The sequence below is a fragment of the Capricornis sumatraensis genome, chromosome 23, assembly GCF_032405125.1.
Source record: "Capricornis sumatraensis isolate serow.1 chromosome 23, serow.2, whole genome shotgun sequence".
Lineage (NCBI taxonomy): Eukaryota > Metazoa > Chordata > Mammalia > Artiodactyla > Bovidae > Capricornis > Capricornis sumatraensis.
In genome coordinates this window covers 5,774,846-5,797,299 of record NC_091091.1, presented here as the reverse complement: position 1 = coordinate 5,797,299, position 22,454 = coordinate 5,774,846, and the positions used below count along the sequence as shown (strand labels likewise).

The following is a 22,454-nucleotide window of genomic DNA, read 5'->3' as shown; positions in this document are numbered from 1 at the left end:
GATTTAAAAAACAAAACAAGAAACACCTTGCCTTTGGTAACTAGTGGCAAGTGGTTTGGATAGGCTAAAAGAAATGCTTTAATATACTATATCTCCACATTCTATTTAAGTAAACCCATTTGTATTTTAACCAAGCTGAATTTACTTCAATGTGCATAGCTTTGATTCTCCAAACCTTTTATTACTGAATACAATTAGGAGATTAATTTTTATTCTAAAGAATAAGTATTAATATATATTAATATATTGTATTAATAAATATTAATATATTGGATTAACAAGTATTACTATATTGTATTAATATATATTGCATATTTGCTTAAATTGCACCATCTGATATGAATATAGAATCTAGCTTTAGTGCATCCTTCAGTTTCATGAAATAGCAATAGATGAAGAGACACTAAATACTTTTATATTCATTAATCCACATGGCACTCTTCAGCATATTTAATTGAATTTTGTTACATTTCTGGGTGTAAATATGTGGTGTTTGAACATTTGTTTTGAAAATTGCTGTAGGAGGTATTTTAACTCCAAGGATGTTTCAAATCATCTAGGAGTGACTGTTCTCATCCGGCAATTGCTAAGAACCTTTATAGTGTTGATTACTATAGTCAAAAGTAACAGAAGTGATCCTTTTCATATTTCCAGTGTCCTAACAGAAGAGTCATACCCCATTGACCCACATCAAAGATAAATAATCTAGTGGCCAACATTTGATCATGAGAAACAGAAGTGAAAGAACCATGCATGACAAACAGGAATTTGAAAAATTCTTTGGGAGCAGGGTAATGGTGGAATCTGGCAGCCTGCATGAGGAAGAGCAGTTGTAGACAGAACCTCCAGGAGCTTGATGCTAAAACCAGTAACTGAACTTAGGTGCTTCTCCCATCCCCAAGTTCCTAAATCTCCATCAGAGACTCACTCCCCAGCTAAATTCAAATCACATAACCTAAGTGCTAACAGCACTAGTTATGCAAAGAAAGCTCACAACCAAGTCCCTTTGCTCCCTTCCAAAGAAAAAAAATGTCATCTCATTGATGTCCCTTCCCCCATGCACCTCTGTCATCTCTGTTGCCTAATTTAGAAATCAAAATACTGGTGGCTTACAGGCGATATGAACCACACAGATGTGTTTTGTTTGGCTAATAAAAAATAAAAATTTAAATTAGAATGACTTATCTTTAATACACATGACACCTGAAAAAAACTGAAGGCTTTTATACAATATATTAATACATATTAATATATTAATTTTTATTCCTTCGGATAAAAATTAATCTCCTAATTGTACTCAGTAATAAAATGTTTGGGGAATCAAAGCTATGCACCATTAAAGTAAATTCAGCTTGGTTAAAATACAAATGGGTTTACTTAAATAGAATGTGGAGATATAATATATTAAAGCATTCCTTTAGCCTATCCAAACCACTTGCCACTGGCTACCAAAGGCAAGGTTTTTTTTTTTTTTTTAATCAGTCCTCATTTTTGTTTTCTAGATTCTGAGTTTTGTTTGACAGTAATTCTTAGTTCAAGTCTCAAGTACTGGCTGCTTAGCACAGAACTCTCTATTCACTCAGGGTACCACAGAAACAAAGTTTTTCTTTTCATTATAAGAACATTAAACAATCTCCTTTTGCCTATTCTTACTTCTGCTGGTATCTTTCTCCTTGTACCACACAGTCCCATTCTTGTTGCCACCAACACCCATGGCCCATCTTCCAACAGTCTAAGCAAATGAAATATATGCTAGCTTCAATTGTTTGCCCTAGTGACTTAGGATTTAAATATTCTCTCTATAGAAAAGTGGCCCATTATAACAGCATCATTTGGGACTGTGTATGTATGATGTAATTTAATTCTATATAATTCAAATTTATTTCTGTTAGACATGAGATTAAAATAAAGGATTCAAAGAAAATGCAAAATATTAGAATGCTTTTTTCTAAAATGTTTACCTTAGAAACCAAGGGTTACCTCACATAACTTATACTTTTCATCATCATTAGATTAGCATTCTGAAACTTAAACATAAATGAGGGTCACTAACTTGAATAGAATTGTTTTCCTTGTATAAAACACCCTAGCTTGCCAGCCTTTTTGGCTTCTGTCTGTTTTGTGTCCTTCCCATGTCCTTTGTTTTAGTATCATTTCACTAGGTCCAGCAATAGCATTGTATATTCGGTGCTATAGAGTCAACAAATGAGAAAAGACATATCATAAAAGAAATATGATTAAATGCTAATGTGTGTTAGGTTTTTACTTATCTCAAGTTATCTATTTCTGTAATGCTTAGAAAGGTTTCAATTTATTTCACAGTTATATATTCAGAAGTCTGCAGCTGCTGACCTTTTAGAAAATAATACTTTAGCATAAATGAAGAAAAGCAGAATGCACTGTCGTATGTGTATCTCCAGCAGGAATGAGCAGAGCCAGATTGTTTTCTACTAGAACAACTGTCTTAGTCACTATAACATGAGGATTAAAATAAGTGAGGAACTGGACTTGATTTTTTACATCATTTTTCTCTAATAGTTACAAATGTGTTGAGGATAGTTTCATTTAACTCCTTCATAATTTACAAAAAAATTCACTTCCTCATCATTGTGTATTCATTTCACTAGAAAGAACTCAGAATGACTTGATGATGACTGGGAGAAATAAATAATAGAATAACAAAGAAATTTGTAATCATGATTTTGAGGCTATACAACATCCATAGCAATCTAGCCAGAAGAACATTAATATCTTATAAAAACACTTAATATTTTGGCAGTTGAGGGTCAAGTTTCAATGTTATAGGATTACAGAACAATAGGAAAATATTTTTCTCTATTTCTCCAGAAAAACAAAGCTGTCATGGTGTGCTAAAGATCATTTGCCTGATGTCAACACTGATGATCCTGTATAATCCCGTATACAATATTAGTCTTAATACTTCAAAAGTTTTTACAGTCACTTATTAATTTACCTTCATATAATGTATATAATTTCTATTGTTAGAGTTGCTATGTTTCATAAAAATTTATGAAGCAGAATACATACTTATTTTTAACTTTTCCATACTTCAAATAGAATTCTAGGAAACCATCAAGGAGACTAATGCTGTTTACTGTAGCTATAAGGCAACAACACAGAATAGAAGCAGGGTGAAGGGGATTAGATCTGACAGATAGAGTGCATGATGAACTATGGATGGAGGTTCCTGACACTGTACAGGAGATACGGATCAAGACCATCCCCATGGAAGAGAAATGCAAAAAAGCAAAACAGCTGCCTGGGGAGGCCTTACAAATAGCTGTGAAAAAAAGAGAAGTGAAAAGCAAAGGAGAAAAGGAAAGATATAAGCATCTGAATGTATTCCAAAGAATAGCAAGGAAAGATAAGAAAGCCTTCCTCAGTGATCAATGGAAAGAAATAGAGGAAAACAACAGAATGGGAAAGACTAGAGATCTCTTCAAGAAAATTAGAGATACCAAGGGAACATTTCATGCAAAGATGGGCTCCATAAAGGACAGAAATGGTATGGACCCAACAGAAGCAGAAGATATTAAGAAGAGGTGACAAGAACACACAGAACTGTACAAAAAAGATCTTCACGACCCAGATAATCATGATGGTGTGATCACTCACACTCACCTAGAGCCAGACATCCTGGAATGTGAGACTTCACATTAGTGGGCCTTAGAAAGCATCACTACAAACAAAGCTAGTGGAGGTGATGGAATTCCAGTGGAGCTATTTCAAAACCTGAAAAATGATGCTGTGAAAGTGCTGCACTCAATATGCCAGCAAATTTGGAAAACTCAGCAGTGGCCACAGGACTGGAAAAGGTCAGTTCCAATCTCAAAGAAAGGCAATGCCAAAGAATGCTCAAACTACCACACAACTGCACTCATCTCACACGCTAGAAAAGTAATGCTCAAAATTCCTTAAGCCAGTCTTCAGCAATACATGAACTGTGAACTTCCAGATGTTCAAGCTAGTTTTAGAAAAGGCAGAGGAACCACAGATCAAATTGCCAACATCCGCTGGATCATCGAAAAAGCAAGAGAGTTCCAGAAAAACATCTATTTTTGCTTTATTGACTATGCCAAAGCTATTGACTGTGTGGATCACAATAAACTGTGGAAAATTCTGAAAGAGACGGGAATACCAGTCCACCTGACCTGCCTCTTGAGAAATCTGTATGCAGGCCAGGAAGCAACAGTTAGAACTGGACATGGAACAACACTGGTTCCATTAGGAAAAGGAGTACGTCAAGGCTGTATATTGTCACCCTGCTTATTTAACTTCTATGCAAAGTACATCATGAGAAACGCTGGACTGGAAGAAGCACAAGCTGGAATCAAGATTGCAGGGAGAAATCTCAATAACCTCAGATATGCAGATGACACCACCCTTATGGCAGAAAGGAATTAAAAAGCCTCTTGATGAAAGCGAAAGAGGAGAGTTGAAAAAGTTGGTCTAAAGCTCAACATTCAGAAAATGATCATGGCATCTGGTCCCATCACCTCATGGCAAATAAATGGGGAAACAGTGGAAACAGTGTCAGACTTTATTTTGGGGGCTCCAAAATCACTGCAGATGGTGACTGCAGCCATGAAATTAAAAGACGCTTACTCCTTGGAAGGAAAGTTATGACCAACCTAGATAATATATTCAAAAGTAGAGACATTACTTTGCCAACAAAGGTGCATCCTGTCAAGGTTATGATCTTTCCAGTGGTCATGTATGGATGTGAAAGTTGGATTGTGAAGAAAGCTGAGTGCCGAAGAATTAATGCTTTTGAACTGTGGTGTTGGAGAAGACTCTTGAGAGTCTCTTGGACTGCCAGGAGATCCAACCAGTCCATCCTAAAGGAGATCAGCCCTGGGTGTCCTTTGGAAGGACTTATGCTAAAGCTGAAACTCCAGTAGTTTGGCCACCTCGTGCGAAGAGTTGACTCATTGGAAAAGATTCTGATGCTTGGGAGGGTTTGTGGGCAGGAGGAGAAGGGGACAATAGAGGACGAGATGGCTGGATGGCATCACCGACTCAATGGGCATGAGTATGAGTGAACTCTTATTAGAGTTAGCAATGGACAGGGAAGCCTGGCGTGTTGCACTTCATGGGGTTGCAAATAGTCAGACACAACTGAGCGACTGAACTGAACTGAAAACTGTCTTTACAAGCTAACTGTTTAAAATCAAACCCTTAGAACAATTACTCCCATAGAACATATATACTAGATTCCTCTCTCCCTTTTATTTTCATGAGTAAAATGTTATACAATTTTTCAAAAGCTTAATATATAAGAAAGTATCCTATACTTCAGGTTTTATTTAATATATAAATTATGGTGGCTACTCTTCATTATATTTCTTATTTAAAATAATTAAAATAGTTATAGAACAGAGAGGAAATTAAATCCAGAAACATCTTCAGTTGTATCCTTGTCTCAACACATTGAAAGAAACATGAACTAAGGACAGACCCAGTGAAATATTTCCATCTTAGTAACAGTTCTTCAAAACATTTCTATGAGCCAAGGATTCTGTCTGTGGCAACTATATTGAAACATTTTTTCACTGACTATATAATTTCTAGCACCTTTAACCTCTTGGTGGCATCTTCAGCCTCTTTCACTTTATCCCAATTGGACACTGTCATCCAGATTGCCTGATAACTTGCTACATTGGTTCCTTAGTTTCCTCTCTCCCCAACATCTTGTGCCATCTCTCATCTGGGGTTCTCATCATTTTCTACTCTGAGTTACTTCATACAGTTTAGTATTTTCCACTCTAGTTGTTGTTGCAAATTTTTTTTCTGCCAGTTTAGACCTTGCTCTCTTTAGAGAGTAAAGGAGAAGAGTGAAGATAACATTGGCAAAAAGAGAAGATTCTGAGCACACACACACACACATGCACACACACACACACACACACACACACACACATATATAAATGACATCACACTTTGTTTAAACCGTGGGAATATTCATTAAAAAAAAAAATTGGTTCTTTAAGACTTATCTTTCCATGAGTGCAAGATCTATTTTACTAGGAATATGTGAAACTCTACTTGCAACCCTTTGGCGGTAGGTAAGACAGACTATAACAAACTCCTTTGCTAAAACTCTAAGATGTGAAATTGGTAACTATAAGGAAAAAAGAACATCGGCATAAACATTTAATCTTCTGCTTTTCCAAGCTTAGTGATTTTTGACAATGGAAAGAAAAGGATGACAACCAAACAACTTGCAAATGCCCCTCAATAACGTAATTGTTTCTAATGAAGAACCAATCTCCTTTCCCTCCCCAAGCTACATGCATGGGCCAGAGAATCTCCACAGAAAGAGTGAGCAACTGAATTCATAGTTCCTTTTTATAACCTCCCCTACCTCCCTCGAAGCACAGGAGGGTCTGTAATACTCAACCCAGCTGATACTTGGTTCTGAAATGTACCCTGACAAGGACCAGAAAACACTCTCATTAAACCAGCTGTGGCATCCTCTGTTGATGGCTCCTTTCATAATGTTAAGATACTCCATTATCTTTCATTTCCCAAATTAGCTGTGAGTCCACAATACCTTAACTGTAAATCCACAAAGGACACTTATGGATTTGCCTCCTAAATCTCTCACTTACCTAGTGGCATTCTTTTGCTTCTGAACCTGTCTACTTTTGTACAGTCATAGTGTTATATTCAAACCATGGCCTCAAATCGTTTTCTTATCCCCTTGACTCAGCACTGCTTATGTATATTTATCCAGTTTCTGAGAGTCAGCCTGAGCCATTTGTTCCAAAGCCTGTTTGAATGTCATTCCACAGCTGTTATAAAGCAGCTAAGACTCTGACTCGCCTGGCACCCAGAGGCAAGTTTAAACTGTTCTAGTGTAACTGTTCCCGGCCTTTCTCCTTCCAGTAAGGACTCAATGCCATTAGGCAACTCAAAGTCCAGTGAACCTAAGAATGTATTTCTAGAAATATCTTTTAGCAGTTTCTTTTTTAGAGCAGTGTTTTCAGTTCACAATGGAAAGTACAGGGAGGGAGTGTTTTCCCATATACCCTTTACCCTGCACATGTGTAGCATTCTGCTTTATCAACATCACTCACTAGAATGGTACAATTTTTTTTTAACCAAGGATGAACCTATATTAGCACATCATAATCACCCAGAGTCCACAGTTTACCTTCAATTGCCTCTTAGTGTCGTGTGTTCTATTGGTTTAGACAAATATACAATGACATATACCCACCATTAAAATATAATGCAGTGTTTTCACTGCCTTAAAATTCCCCTTTGCTCTGCCTATCTTTCTCCTACTTGCTCTTAGAAAGTACTAATCTTTTTACTTTCCTCATTTTTTATTTTTTTTTACTTTTTCCCAAATGCCATAGTTGAGATCATACAACCTCTGCCTTTTTGTTGTTGTTGTTGTTGGATTGGCTTCTTTCAGTTAGTAATATGCACTTAATACTCTTCCATGTCTTTTCATGGCTTGATAGCTCATTTCGTTTTAGTCTGAATTTGTCTGGATGCACCATAGTTTACTTGTTAGGACATCGTGCTTGCTTCTAAGTTTGGGCAATTATGAATTAGACTTCTGTACATGTCCATGCGCAGGTTTTTCTGTATATATAAGCTTTTCTGGAAAAAGATTTTTTAGATATTTTCAAATAATATATTCTAAGTCTGTTTCTCACTATACATTCTCCCTTCTAAATGCAATTACTCCTAAATATATCCTATATACTAGTTCTAGAGGTTTCTGGGGGTGATCATGGGCCAATGTGACTTTCTTAATGGGCTGACTTTGGGTCCTTATCACATAAGCTTGATTTTCTGGTAGCTGTGATGAAAATAAACTTTTCAGATTGAGGGTGATATAATGAATCTGTTATCAATATACAGATGAGGACAAGGACCAAGGAAGGGAATAATCTAACAGGTTCCAGAGTGAGAAAGAGGTTTATGAATCTCTATCTATTAACATTTTAATTATTTCAAACATATACACATGCAAACAAATTTAGCATACCTATTCATAAAAGAAGAAATATTTCCATTGCACAGAAAATAAAAATTTTGAAGTATGCAGATGTATGTAACAAATAATGGATATTCTTTAAATGTATCTTAATGACTTCTATCAGAGAAGGCAACGGCAACCCACTCCAGTACTCTTGCCTGGAAAATCCCATGGATGGAGGACCCTGGTAGGCTGCAGTCCATAGGGTCAGACAGGACTGAGCGACTTCACTTTCACTTTTCACTTTCATGCATTGGAGAAGGAAATAGCAACCCATTCCAGTGTTCTTGCCTGGAGAATCCCAGGGACGGGGGAGCCTGGTCGGCTGCCGTCTATAGGGTTGCACAAAGTTGGAGATGACTGAAGCGACTTAGCAGCAGCAGCAGTGACTTATATAAGAAAATTAAGTATATATTTTTAAAGGCCTGAGTTGTTTAAAAGCTATACTCAAGGATGTATTTAACAATGGAGATTGTTTAGCAGTAGACATCAATAAAGTAAGCCAAAAACAAAACAAATTGATGCACATACTTACTAGTTTGGCTTAATAAAGGATTTGCTATGCATTACTTTTAAGAGGCCCAGAACGTTTAAAAATAGGTGCTTATTACACTAGTAAAATAGAATACCTGCATGTTTTGTTACTGCCAATTAAAATGTTTCATGAAAAAAAGAAAAAAAATTAAGGGTTTAAAAGCAGGACTAGACTTAGCTGTCGTTTTGGGAAATTTCTCAGAATTGTCTAAAGAAAAATATAAAAACGTTTTAATGCATTGTTTCCTTTAGACTTTAAAGCAAGTATGATTACACATTACATTATAATATCTGGCAGAGTTTCATTTGATTACCATATTTTTAGAAATTTAATGTGAAAGAAAAATGTAAAATATTTAATCTCTAGATTGGTACTTATACTCCTTGTGATGACACTCAAAAACTTTGGCAGCACTCTTGAGTAGTTGGCAGGTTCTACAAAATATGCCAATTAAAGAGCAAAACATTACTCCACTACATCATGTCACATTCTTCCAAAATATAAATATTGAACTTTCACCACATGCCACCATGCAGCACTGCTATGACAACATCTTTGTAGAGTTTCTAAGCTCCTTCAAAAAGTGGCACCTCATCAGAACAAGGGGAGGTAAAATATTACCGTGGCTATAATTATCTAGTTGGCAAAATAAGCTCTGTGTAGAATTATGTTGAAACAGCCATTTAGTGAAATTAATGCTTTAGTTCAGCTCAGCTTATATGTTTAAGGGAACTGGTGACAATGAGAATATATAGATTAGTTTTCTATTATGTTAATTTTTTGTCTCTGTTTAAAAAGCAAACTTTTTTTTCTTAGTATAGTGCATTTAGAAAGCAGATTTGTTCACAGAAAAACAGTTAAGGATAAACCATAATTCTACATGTGAAATGTACATTTTCTGGTATAGTAATAATATATATACATTTTCTTTTCTGAGGACACATATAGAACTTATTCCTAATTTATTTAAATGTATCTTAGTAATACATTAACTTCACATGTTTTCAAGGTCAATAAGTATTGAATTAAAAAAAATAAACTATCAAACCTGTGTAATTTTAAAAGCATTTCTAAAATTTAGAATAAACACTTAAATTTGCTTAAACAGAGGCCAAGAGTATTGTGGACATTTTTTGGCTGATTGCAAAGGGTGTGAAAGATGTTTAAGAATTTAAAAAGTTTATACAGATTCTTCTAAGAAAGAAAAATATTTCTAATACAGAATAATAAATCTATGATTAAATATACCAATACAGGTATTATGCATACTATAGAAATTTTCAAGATATATATAGGTTGAATTGCAGTGAAAAGTCATTTTCTAATAAGCCACTTGGCATTGTTTTTTTAAAAAGACATCAATCTGATAAAATAAGAGTACAGATTAAACCCAGTGGAAGATCTGTTGCAGAATCAATAGACAAAATGAGCTACAGAACATTCTCATATTTAGAAGAGCTTGCAATAGAAACCAATACTCAAGAGATTACCATTTTACTTTTACTTAATAGAGGAGTGAGGTGAAGTGAAGTGAAGTTGCTCAGTCGTGCCTGACTCTTTGCGACCCCATGGACAGTAGCCTGCACCAAGCTCCTCCATCCATGGGATTTTCTAGGCAAGAGTACTGGAGTGGGTTGCCGTTTCCTTCTCCAATAGAGGGGTAGCATCTTTAAATATTCGTAAAGTTTAGAGAGACTAAGAGAGTGTTGGGGAACAAAAGTGCTAATTTTTTGTTTTGATAAAGAAAATTATATTGCTGAAGGGCTTAATATAAATTAAGAATTAGATGTTACTTATGGCAGACAGCAGAGAAGGCAATGGCACCCCACTCCAGTACTCTTGCCTGGAAAATCCCATGGATGGAGGAGCCTTGTAGGCTGCAGTCCATGGGGTCGCCAAGAGTCGGACACAACTGAAGTGACTTAGCAGCAGCATGGCAGACAGACTAAGTGAAAAGTCAGACCTTCTCCTCTGTTCTACTCCTTTTGTTGGGGGGTTCTCGGTCATCAAGAACTTTTTCAGTTTTCCCAGTAACTTCTTAAATCACCATGTCTAATGATAGGCTATGGATCTTAATCCTAACCAGATTGTAGCATATTGAAATTAACAGTGCAGAGTTTACCTTGTGATTCACTTCTTTTGGAGGAATACACTAGGTAACAGTATATGTAATAGTTGAATCTACCTACTGACAAAGAAAAGCTCTATCCAGTATCTAGATGTATTCTTGGACTGATCCTGAGTCAAGTGACTTCTCTGCAATCAAAACTAAACATTTCATGTTGATGTATGGCAAAACCAATACAATATTATAAAGTAATTAACCTCCAATTAAAATAAATAAATTTACATTTAAAAAAACAAGCAAAAAAATAAGCATTTCTATTCACTGAGTCTCTCATAATATAATCCAAGTATTTCCAGGGAATGGTATAAATCAAAGTCACACAGCAAAGAAATTAAAAGAAAACTGTTACTGAATTTGCTTTGAGGCTTTCATTTAGTACTTCCACACATATAAAAACTAGGTTTGAAATGAGAAATCCGGGTTAGATTAGGTCACTTTTAAAAGAGAAATCTCACTCACCATTCCTACTCTCTTCATCAATGGCGACTATGGTGGCTGGTGGTCCTCCCCTAGCTAGTTTGCAATCTAAAGAGAAAACAAGACAAATTAAGAAGTAGCTATTGCAGGGACATTCACCCTGAGATTAAATTCACACTATGCATTAACATTTAAAAAGAAATATCCTACAATCAAATTAATATGCATCATTTAACCATTTTTTATTTTTAAAAAAGTGTTCACACAGATTCCTTACCACATTGCAACAAAGACACTTTATACACCATGAAATGGTTCAAATCATACTGAGAAAACATAAGCAGAGACCACTGGAGAGTAGAAGTCCTTCAGGACAGAGATAATGTGATGGTAATTTAACCCAAAGAAATAACATAAAGGGATGATTAACAAGGATAAATTGTAATTAAAGCTTCACAACAGAAACAAACATAATTGGACTTTAATTGTGATAAAGGGTCTAATTAAAAAGAGTGAGTAGAATTTCAATAATATTCTAAAGAGAATGAAACAGAGACAGACAAGCAATGTTTGTGGGTTTTGAGATTTTATTTTTGTCATCTTACCCTCATATTGCCAGTCTGGAGACAAAGGAATAGAGTCATCAATGGAAGCAGATCAGAAAAATAAAAGAAAGAAAGGAAGAAAGAATATATGTGTATATTTAGTGAGGATTGAAAGATATAAATAGCATTGTACAATAACAGATATATCACACCTAATGATTTCTGGAAATGACATATGTAAAATTCTTATTTTTATAATTCAAATACAGTATGAACAAGTTAACTTTATAATGTATGTCACTCACATCTTAAAAATTACAGATCAATTTGAATATACCACACAATACACCTATGTGTCCTACGAAAAGGTAAATAAAATTACATATCAATTGTCTATTATCTCTGTGTTGAATGAACCTTAAAAATACTGCCTGTCAATCAGCAGTGATTAATTTTTTATCTCAAGAACTGCTAATGTGTGGATAATGAACATATAAATAGTATTATGAAAGTATTATGAACTATAATATCCAAGATAATGAAAATGTGAAGGCTTTGCCTGCGAGATGTCAAAAGTATACTTCTGAGACATAAAGTGCTCTCTCAGGAGATACTTGGCCAGCCTGATAGGGTTGTGTCATGCAGTTAAATGCACATGGCATGTTCCTGTGGCTGAAACATAAGTTGGCTTAAGCCATCCAAGTAGGTGTGCTATTTGAAAGATGATTTCAAGGCTTACTATTTATCTATTAAAATTCTGCCATTATGTACATGGGCATGAATAATAAGGGCTTTGGCAAGCACTGTTGTATATTGTAAAATGTGTGGTCTGTCATGTAAAGCTTAAAATATCTGAAATCTCCAGTTTTTCTTTCTTTGTCCTTGTCAATATTCAAGAGTTTCAGGTCACAGCAGTTTTAGGTCTAAAATCTCTCATTACACTCCATCCTTTCCTTCCTATACCCCTGACATAGCACAGCTCCTCGCTGCTTGCAGCCTCTACTCTTGCAGTGGTTTCCTCATTAATCTCCTGGAAGCTGTTCTCATCCTGCATTCATTTATTCATTTCATGAGAATAATTTTTGTGCACCCCAATCCTAGGGAAATTAATGGCACTTCTCTGTACAAAAATACTTATGTTTCTTTTGGAATGAAGAAAAATGTTTTAGGATATCATTCACAGGGTGTCACAGTCTCAACATTGTTTACTTATTAAGCACTATGCCCTTTAGTCACCTTAGAGACCTTACTCTTGCTGGATTACATCTTGTATTATTAAGGCAGCTTTGTTACCTAAAGTCATTTCTGCCTCTACTGCCTGGCAAGTCTGTTATTCTTGATAAAGTTAGATTTCACCTATTCCACCAAAACTTTCTTATACCCCAGTGAAAATTTAAATTTTCTTCCTGAGTTCTCATATCTGTTCATCTAGCTTTTTATTCATCTATGCATACAAACATTATTCAGTCAAATTGGTAGATAGCTTACTATGTGCTGAAGACAGGGATTAAAAATCAACAACTCCTTTCTTCACAGATCTCAGGTTGGGGAGATAAGTGGTCAGATAAAGGAAAGACTCATAAACAACCACAAAAGTATGGCACAATGTGGTCTATGTGAGTCAGCTGTTTAATATGTTCATCAACGACACAAATGATTAAAATAGAGACATTGTCTGCTGTGAGTAGAAATGGGATACACAAGAAGGCAGAGGCAATTTGTGGAAATAATAAATGAAACATGACCAGTTCTTACAAGAAGCAATTGTTGGATTATGAAGCATGCCTTCCATTTGTATTTCAAAGAGTAGCTACTTTTCAATACTTTTTTATTTCTTCCCACTCTCCTTTTTTCCCTCTCTCTTTCTTCCTCTCCCTCCCTCCCTCCCTTACACACACATACACACACACACACACACACACACACACACACACACACACACACACCACATGGTAGATCAGTGGTAAAGAATCTGCCTGCCAATGTAGCAGACACAGGTTCAATCCTCGGGGCAGGAAGACCCATGGAGAAGAAAATGGCAACCCACTCCAGTATTCTTTCCTGGAGAATCTTATGGATGGAGGAGCATGGTGAGCCCAGTGTCACAAAAGAGTTGGATATGACTTAGCAACTAAACAACAATCTAAATGTACATATAATATTTATATATAGGGTTACTGCCTCAGTTAAAATCCTCATAGCTGCAAAGTAGAGAAAAAGTGTGGTGAATTTTCACATAAGTATTAGTAGGGGAATAGATATTTAATCAACAACTTTATAGGTAGGCAGGATAAAGGGAAATGAATGATGGAGAAACTTGAGTATACATATACAACAACTGCTCATCATTTGGTTACTATTATATTTATGAATAGACTTTTTCTGCTCAACTAAGTCAAGTATGATTCTCCATATTCCAGCTCTACCTGTCTCCCTTACTCTTTCCCTCTTCTTGGTTCATTTGGTAGCCATAGCAAGCCAAATTTATGTTTACTGTGACATCTGCTGAAATTCCCTTCCTCCTCCTCTTCCCCTGGTTAAATTTTATTTCTCTTCCAAGAACCTGGCAAGGCATCACCTCTTCTAGAAAATCTTCCTTGTTGGTCTAAACTAAATGCCTATTCTCTGCATTCCTTCAATATACACTATGTAAGCATGCCAAGTCATGCCAAGCGGTGTGCGACTCAATGTGAACCCATGGACTGTAGCCCTCCAAGCTTCTCTGTCTATGGGATTCTCTAGGTAAGAATACTGGAGTAGGTCACCATGCCCTCCTCCAGGGGATCTTCCCATCCCAGGGATTGAACCCACATATCTTACATCTCTCCCATTAGCAGGTGGGTTCTTTTCCACTAATGCTACCTGGGAAGCCCTCAGTATACACTGTGCTGTGCTTAGTTACTCAGTTGTGTTTAACTCTTCATGACCCCATGGACTATAGCCCACTAGGCTCCTCTGTCCATGGGGATTCTCCAGGCCAAGAATACTGGAATGGGCTCCCATGCCCTCCTCCAAGGGATCTTCCCAACCCAGGGGTAAAATCCAGGTCTCCCACATTGCAGGCAGATTCTTTACTGTTTGAGCCACCAGGAATGCTCAAGAATATTGGGGTGAGTTGCCTATCCCTTCTCCAGGGGATCCTCCCAACTGAGGAATCGAAATGGGGTCTCCTGCACTGCAGGTAGATTCTTTGCTAGCTGAGCTACCAATATACACCGTAGTCCATTGGAAAAATTGCTTCAAAACATATATTAATGATTTTTTTTTTTCTAATGAGAGCTCCTTCAGACGAAGGCTGTGTCATACTTATCTTAGTAACCTCAAAATTCAACCAGAGTGGATCCTGAAAGAATGTTTGTTGAATTTTTCTGAAGTACAATCAGCCCAGCTGCAATCTCTCATTGACCATCTCTCCAGGAGTGCACTCAGAAGTCTCTGGTCTCATTAAGTCCTTAGCAACAGAAACAGCCCAGGAGTAAAGGTGCGGGTACAATTCCTCCCAGCCAGACCCCTTTAAAGGATGGCTTTCACTCAGCTTTATTCTTTTAGCAAGTTCCAAAACTCCACAATAAGATATTTTCATGCCCAAATAAATAAATTTTATTTATTCTAAATCAAAACAAGTGGTTAAAAAATTTTTGACTTACAACACTAATGTAGAGAGGTTAGTCAGATACATAAAAATAATCTATTAATAACATTATTCACAATAGTTTTGCTTTGAAGTGATGTGCTCATGAAAGTATAGTTTTGAAATGCACAAAATATTTTTAATTGTAAGTATATTCAGAAAAAAAAGTAAATTTGGATGAAACAGCCAGAGTGTATTAGGTATGCAAATATCCACGTGGAGATCAAAGTGAAAACTAGAAAGCAATTTGGGGGCTAGGTGATCCTGTTCTCTACGGTCTGTGGATAATCTGTCTGCCACAGGAAAGACAGGTTAGCTGATGATGACTGTACCTTGGAAATGCACTTCTGTAATCTATTTAATTTCACCCTTGACTGTCCAGGTTAAATCACAAATTCATTGTTTTTCGTGCCTCAAATTTCTAACCTCTCAGGCCCCTACCTGATTCCCATACCCAATTTGTTGTAAAGTGCAGGATATTAATACAAATACCTGAATGCCCAGTGTGATTTATTTCTGCAAATTTGTCATCAAGCTAAAAATAAGCCATATTTTTTCTGTATGTTTTTAAATAATTTTATGCAACAGGTAGGATTTCAAACTTAAAAACTATTAGCAGATATGTAATGACTGGTTTCAAAGATAGCAAACCTGTGATATGCTATTCTTACTGCATCCAGAAGCTTAAGAGCATGTTACTCTGCAAAGAGAATATCCAGAATTGTCCAAAGAAATTCATTTATTACTAGAAAGTGTGACTAGCCAGGAAAACCCTATTTCCATCTTAGCCTATTGTCAAAACGTCTATTTAAGGTCAAACAGTGCCTTTCAAAAAATTGCAGTATAATTGCTTTACAATGTTGTGTTAGATTCTACTGTACAACAAAGGGAATCAGCTATATTCATACATATATCCCCTCCATCTTGGACCTCCCTTCCCCACCCTAATCCTACCCATCCAGGTCATCACAGAGCCCTGAGGTGAGCTCTGTGTCGTACAGAAGTTTCCCACTATCTGCCTATTTTATGCATAGTGGTGAACATGTATCAATCCTAATCTCTAATTCATCCCACACTTCCTTTCCCCTGCTGCATCCACGTGACCACTCTCTATGTTCATGCTTCAGATTCCTGCCCTGCAAATAGGCTCCTCAGTACCTCATTTCTAGATGCTACGTATATGTGTTAATATACAATGTTTTCTCTTTCTGCCTCACTTCACTCCGAATGGCAGGGTCTAGGTCCATCCACGTCTCTACAGATGATCCAGTTTTGTTCCTTTTACTGGCTGTGTAATACTCCATTGCATACATGTGCCACATCACCTCTATTCTCCTTTGAAGTATATTTAGGTTGTTTACATATCCTGCCTATTGTAAATAGTGTTGCAGTGAACATTGGGGTACATGTGTCTTTTTGAATTATGGTTTCCTTAGGGTATATATATACCCAATAGTCGAATTGACGAGTCAATTGTAGTTCTATTTTTTAAGAAAACTCCATACTGTTTTCCATAGTGGCTGTATCAGTTTACTTTTCCATAAACAGTGGAAGAGGGTTCCCATTTCTCCATGCCATCTCCAGTATTTATTGTTTTTTTTTGATGGTGGCTACTCTGGCCAGTGTGAAATGATACCTCATTTATTTTGATTTGTATTTCTCTAATAGTTAGTGATGTTGAGCATTTTTTCATTATATGGGACTGGAATGCAAAAGTAGGAAGTCAAGAGATACCTGGAGTAACAGGCAAATTTGGCCTTGGAGTACAAAGCGAAGCAAGGCAAAGGCTAACAGAGTTTTGCCAAGAGAATGCACTAGTCATAGCAAACTATCTCTTCCAACAACAAGAGAAGACTCTACACATGGACATCACCAGATGGTCAATACCAATATCAGACTGACTATATTCTTTGCAGCTGAAGATGGAGAAGCTCTATACACTCAGCAAAACAAAGATTAGGAGCTGACTGTGGCTCAGATCATGAACTCCTATTGACAAATTCAGATTAAAATTGAAGAAAGTAGGGAAAACCACTAGAAAATTCACGTATGACCTAAATCAAATCCCTTACAGTGGAAAAGTGAAGTGAAAATAAAGTCTCTCAGTCATGTCTGACTCTTTGTGACCCCATAGACTGTAGTCTACCAGGCTCCTCCATCCATGGAATTTTCCAGACAAGAGCACTGGAGTGGGTTGCCATTACCGTGTCCAGGGGATCTTCCTGACCTGGGGATGGAACCTGGGTCTCTCGCACTGCAGGCAGGTGTTTTACCATCTGAGCCCCCATGACAAATAAATTCAAGACATTAGATCTGATAGACAGAGTGCCTGAACAACTATGGACAGAGGTCCGTGACACAGTACAGGAGGCAAGGATCAAGACTATCCCCAAGAAAAAGAAATGCAAAAAGGCAAAATGGTTGTCTGAGGAGGCCTTAAAAATAGCTAAGAAAAGAAGAGAAGTGAAAGGCAAATTAGAAATGAAAAGATATACCCATTTGAATCCAGAGTTCCAAAAAACAGCAAGGAGAGATAAGAAAGCCTTTCTCAGTGATCAATACAAACAAATAGAGAAAAACAATAGAATGGAAAAGATGAGATTTCTTCAAGAAAATTAACGATACCAAGGGAATATTTCATGCAAAGATGGGCTCAATAAAGGACAGAAATGGTATGGACCTAACAGAAGCAGAATATATTAAGAAGAGGTGGCAAGAATGCACAGAAGAATTATACAAAAAATATCTTCATGACCCAGATAACCTTGATGGTGTGATCCCTCACCTAGAGCCAGACATCTTGGAATGTGAAGTCAAGAATGTGGGCCTTAGAAAACATCCCTATGAACAAAGCTAGTGCAGGTGATCGAATTCCAGTTGAGTTATTTCAAATCCTAAAAGATGATGCTGTGAAAGTGCTGTACTCAATATGCCAGCAAATTTGGAAAACTCAGCAGTGGCCACAGGACAGAAAAAAGGTCAGTTTTCATTCCAGTCCCCAAAATAGGAAATGCCAACGAACGCTCAAACTACCACACAGTTGCACTCATCTCATAAGCTGACATAGTAATGCTCAAAATTCTCCAAGCCAGGCTTTAACAGTATGTGAACTATGAACTTGCAGATGTCCAAACTGTATTTAGAAAAGGCAGAGGAACCAGAGATCAAATTGCCAATATCTGTTGGCAAAAAGCAAAAATTCGAGAAAAACATCTACTTCTGCTGTATTGACTATGCCAAATACTTTGACTGTGTGGATCACAATAAACTGTGGAAAATTCTTTAAAAAATGGGAATACCAGACCCCCTGACCTGCCGCCTGAAAAATCTGTTTACACGTAAAGAAACAACAGTTAGAACAGGACATGGGATAGCAGACTGTTTCCAAATCAGGAAAGAAGTATGTCAAGGCAGCATATTGTCACTCTGCTTATTTAAATTATATGCAGAGTACATCGTGAGAAATGCTGGACTGGTTGAAGCCCAAGCTGGAATCATGATTGCCAGAAGAAATTTCAATAACATCATATATGCAGATGACACCACCTTTATGGCAGAAAGAGAAGAAGAACTAAAGAGCCTCTTGATGAAAATGAAAGAGGAGAGTGAAAATGTTGGCTTAAAGCTCAACATTCAGAAAACTAAGATTATGGCATCCGGTCCCATCACATCATGGCAAGCAGATGGGGAAACAGTGGAAACAGTGGCAGACTTTATTTGGGGGGCTCCAAAATCACTGCAGATAGTAACTGCAGCCATGAAATTAAAAGACACTTGTTCCTTGGAAGGAAACTTATGATCAACCTTGACAATATATTAAAAAACAGAGAAATTACTTTGCCAACAGAGGTCTGTCTAGTCAAGGCTATGTTTTTTACAGTAGTCATGTATTGATGTGAGAGTTGGACTATAAAGAAAACTGATCACCGAAGAATTGATGCTTTGAACTGTGGTGTTGGAGAAGACTCTTGAGAGTCTCTTGGACTGCAGGCGATTCAACCAGTCCATCCTAAAGGAGACCAGTCCTGAATATTCATTGGAAGAACTGACATTGAAGGTGAAACTCCAATACTTTGGCCACCGAATGCAAAGAACTAACTCATTGGAAAAGACCCTGATGCTGGAGAGATTGAAGGCGGGAGGAAAAGCGAACGACAGAGGATGAGATGGTTGGATGGCATCACCGACTCAATGGCCAGGAGTTTGAGTAAACTCTGGGAGTTGGTGATGGACAGGGAGTCCTGGCATGCTGCAGCCCATTGGGTCTCAAAGACTTGGACATGACTGAGCGACTGAACAGAACAGTTTTGATACTGAGCTGAGGTTTGTATTTTCATCTTGTTTACAGTTTCCTTTTCTCTGTAGACACTTTTAAGTTGTATTAGTCCCCACTTGTTTATTTTTATTTTGATTGCTGTAGGAGGTAGGTTAGAAATCATTTTGCTGTGATTTATATTAAAAAGTGTTTTTCCTATGTTTTTCTCTAAGAATTCAACTGTGTCCATGCTAACATTTTGTTTTTAATCCATTTTGAGTTTATTTTTGTTTATGGTGTTATGTAGTCTTCCAAATTCCTTCTTTTACAGGTAGCTGTCCAGTTTTCCCAGCACCACTTATTGGGAGAAATATTTGAAAATGAAGCAACTGAGAAACAATGTCCTTTTTAATATAATTTTAAATATATTGGCTATTGTCATATATTAATATGTCAGTTGCCATCAATATGTCCAATGGCTAGTATCTTGTATTTCCTGCCCAGATCTCTCTCCTGAGTCTGTGTCCTACTGCTCAGACAACATCCGTACTTGCAATTTCAAAAGTGCCCTAAATATAACATTCCAAAATGGAATTCTAGTTGTGACCCCCTAGCCCATACCTGGCCTTTTCCAGTACGTATAATTCCAGTGAATAGCACAATTTTGCACCAAGTTTCATAACACAGAAACTAGGGGCTCACCTTAGAGCCTGCCCATCTTCCTTGCCTTTCTGTGTTGAATCCCTCAAAAAACCTTGAATTTAATTTGTACAGAAAACTTCTCATATCCACCTAAACTTTTCAACCTCTGATGTCAATGTGCTATTGCAGTCTCCTACCTAATGTGATAGGGTTCCTAAGGTTCACCCTACAGGCAATCTTGGCTCACTCTTTAATTTTCTATCTTTAACCACAGTGATCTTTTAACAGATTAAAATGTGCTTACCTGTTAATAATGTGCCATTGCTTTTATTTTACAACAGAATTTTCATGGCCTACAACCCCCTGTATGGTATGATTTTATATTGAAAACCAAAATGTATGGCCTAAAAGATCCTGCACGATACAGCCTTCTCTTTCCTCTCCAGTCTCATCTACTTCCATGTTTTTGCATGCCCTCTGCATTCCAGACAAAATTTTCTTTTCTTTAATCATGCTATGGTTTATCTTGAGCTACCTCAAGACCTTTCCAGATGACATTATTTCTTATTTCTAACCTTCACACTTAACCCATCCTTCACTTATATTTTCTTTACACCTTAACTTAATGCTTCACTTTTCAAAGAAATAATTTCTAATGCCCATGTTCCCTGATATATACTGAGTTAACTCTGCCTTCTAATATCAATTTATCAATATTCTCTGAGGTAATACTCAGTTAATTCTGCCTTCTAATATCGACTCCTCACTGACAGAAGACTCAGAAATACCTAGATCTTGTTTCTGTTTCTGAGTTAGTGTTCCTAGGGCAAAGTTCTTGCCACATAATTGACTCTAAGCAACTATGAAAAGTTGCTTAAATGAAAAGTTTCTATCAAATTTGCATCAGCAATTTTTAAAAAGCCTCCTATAAGTTAATACTTTTACTTTTTAATATTTGAAATATCATTCCCATATAAAAAATAATTGGGAAAGAATGAGTAACAAAAGTTATTAAAAAACAGGACTGTTGATAATACCTCAGCAGAAATGTGAAGATCGCAGAATGTGTCACCTGAAAATATGTCACTTTGGCATGTGGAACTGAGGGCAATGAAGACCCAGAAAACTCAGGAAAAGCTTTTTTTTTTTTTTTTTTTTAACTTTTCCATTAAGAGCTTAAAAGGGGTGCATGTACAAGGAAGAGAGCTGTTACCAGAGATAAAATTTTCATCTCAGAGAGGTATGTACATGGCAGGACAAGCATTTGTCAATCAATTTTTTTTTTTTTTCTCATCTTCCTGTGAGCTCCCTTCTTTCCTTTTGAAGCATCAGACCCTTATCCTTTTCTGAGCTCAAGATGATATTTAAGACTTAACTGCCTGGTTGTGTTTGAGTCTCATACTCGTGTATATGTGTGTATATAATTAAATTTCTTTTACTCCTGTTAATTGTTCTATTATGGGGAGTTCTCAGCCAAGAACCTAGAAATCCCTATAATTTTTACTAAGGTGATTCCTTACCAGTTCCCTATGATTATCAGTGAATTATTCTAGCACCTAGCATAGTATTTGATATAATCATTCAATACATTTTTTGAATTATAGAATATCTTCTTCCAAGGTAAATGAATAAAACAAATAACTAAATCATTACTATTCATCATTTCAAATATTTTGGGGAGTGTTTAAATTGTTAAAGGAATTGATTCCTAGTTTAATATAGAGGTTAAGAACTCTTGAGAGTCCATTAGACAAAAAGGAGATCAAACCAGTCGATCCTAAAGGAAATCAGTCCTGAATATTCATTGGAAGGACAGATGCTGAAGCTCCAAAACTTCGGCCAGCTGATGAGAAGAACTGACTGATTAGAAAAGACCTTGATGCTGGGGAAGATTGAAGGCAAATGAAGAAGGGGATGACAGAGGATGAAATGGTTGGATGGCATTCCTGCCTCAATGGACATGAGTTTGAGCCAGCTCTGGGAGTTAGTGATGGACAGGGAAGCCTGGAGTGCTGCAATCCATGGAGTCACAAAGAGGTGGACATGACTGAGTGACTGAACTGACTGATTACAAGTATGAATGGGATTTTCCAGGCAATAGTACTGGAGTGGATTTACCATTTCCTTCTCCAGGGGATCTTCCCGATCAGGGATCGAACCTAGTTCTCCCGCATTGTAGACAGACGATTTACCGTCTGAGCCACCAGGGAAGTCCCATAAATGAGATAATCTATGATAATTTTATTTTGTCTGGCAAGATGTACAGGCAAAATCAAAGCACCTA

The 22,454-nt window shown here is 36.8% G+C and overlaps 1 protein-coding gene across 14 annotated transcripts in view; it reads right to left on the bottom strand.

Moving 5' to 3' along the window:
- PCDH15 (protocadherin related 15) overlaps positions 1-22,454 on the bottom strand; it is an 874,382-nt gene that overhangs the window by 695,241 nt on the left and 156,687 nt on the right. For 11 of the 14 annotated variants that reach the window (XM_068961319.1, XM_068961315.1, XM_068961316.1 and 8 more), the window contains exon 2: positions 11,140-11,205. In XM_068961319.1, coding sequence (XP_068817420.1) covers positions 11,140-11,205 — 66 coding nt within the window. Of the gene's footprint in view, positions 1-11,139; positions 11,206-11,702; positions 11,718-22,454 lie in introns of all 14 variants that reach the window. The other 3 variants (XM_068961317.1, XM_068961313.1, XM_068961306.1) reach the window with 1 other exon arrangement.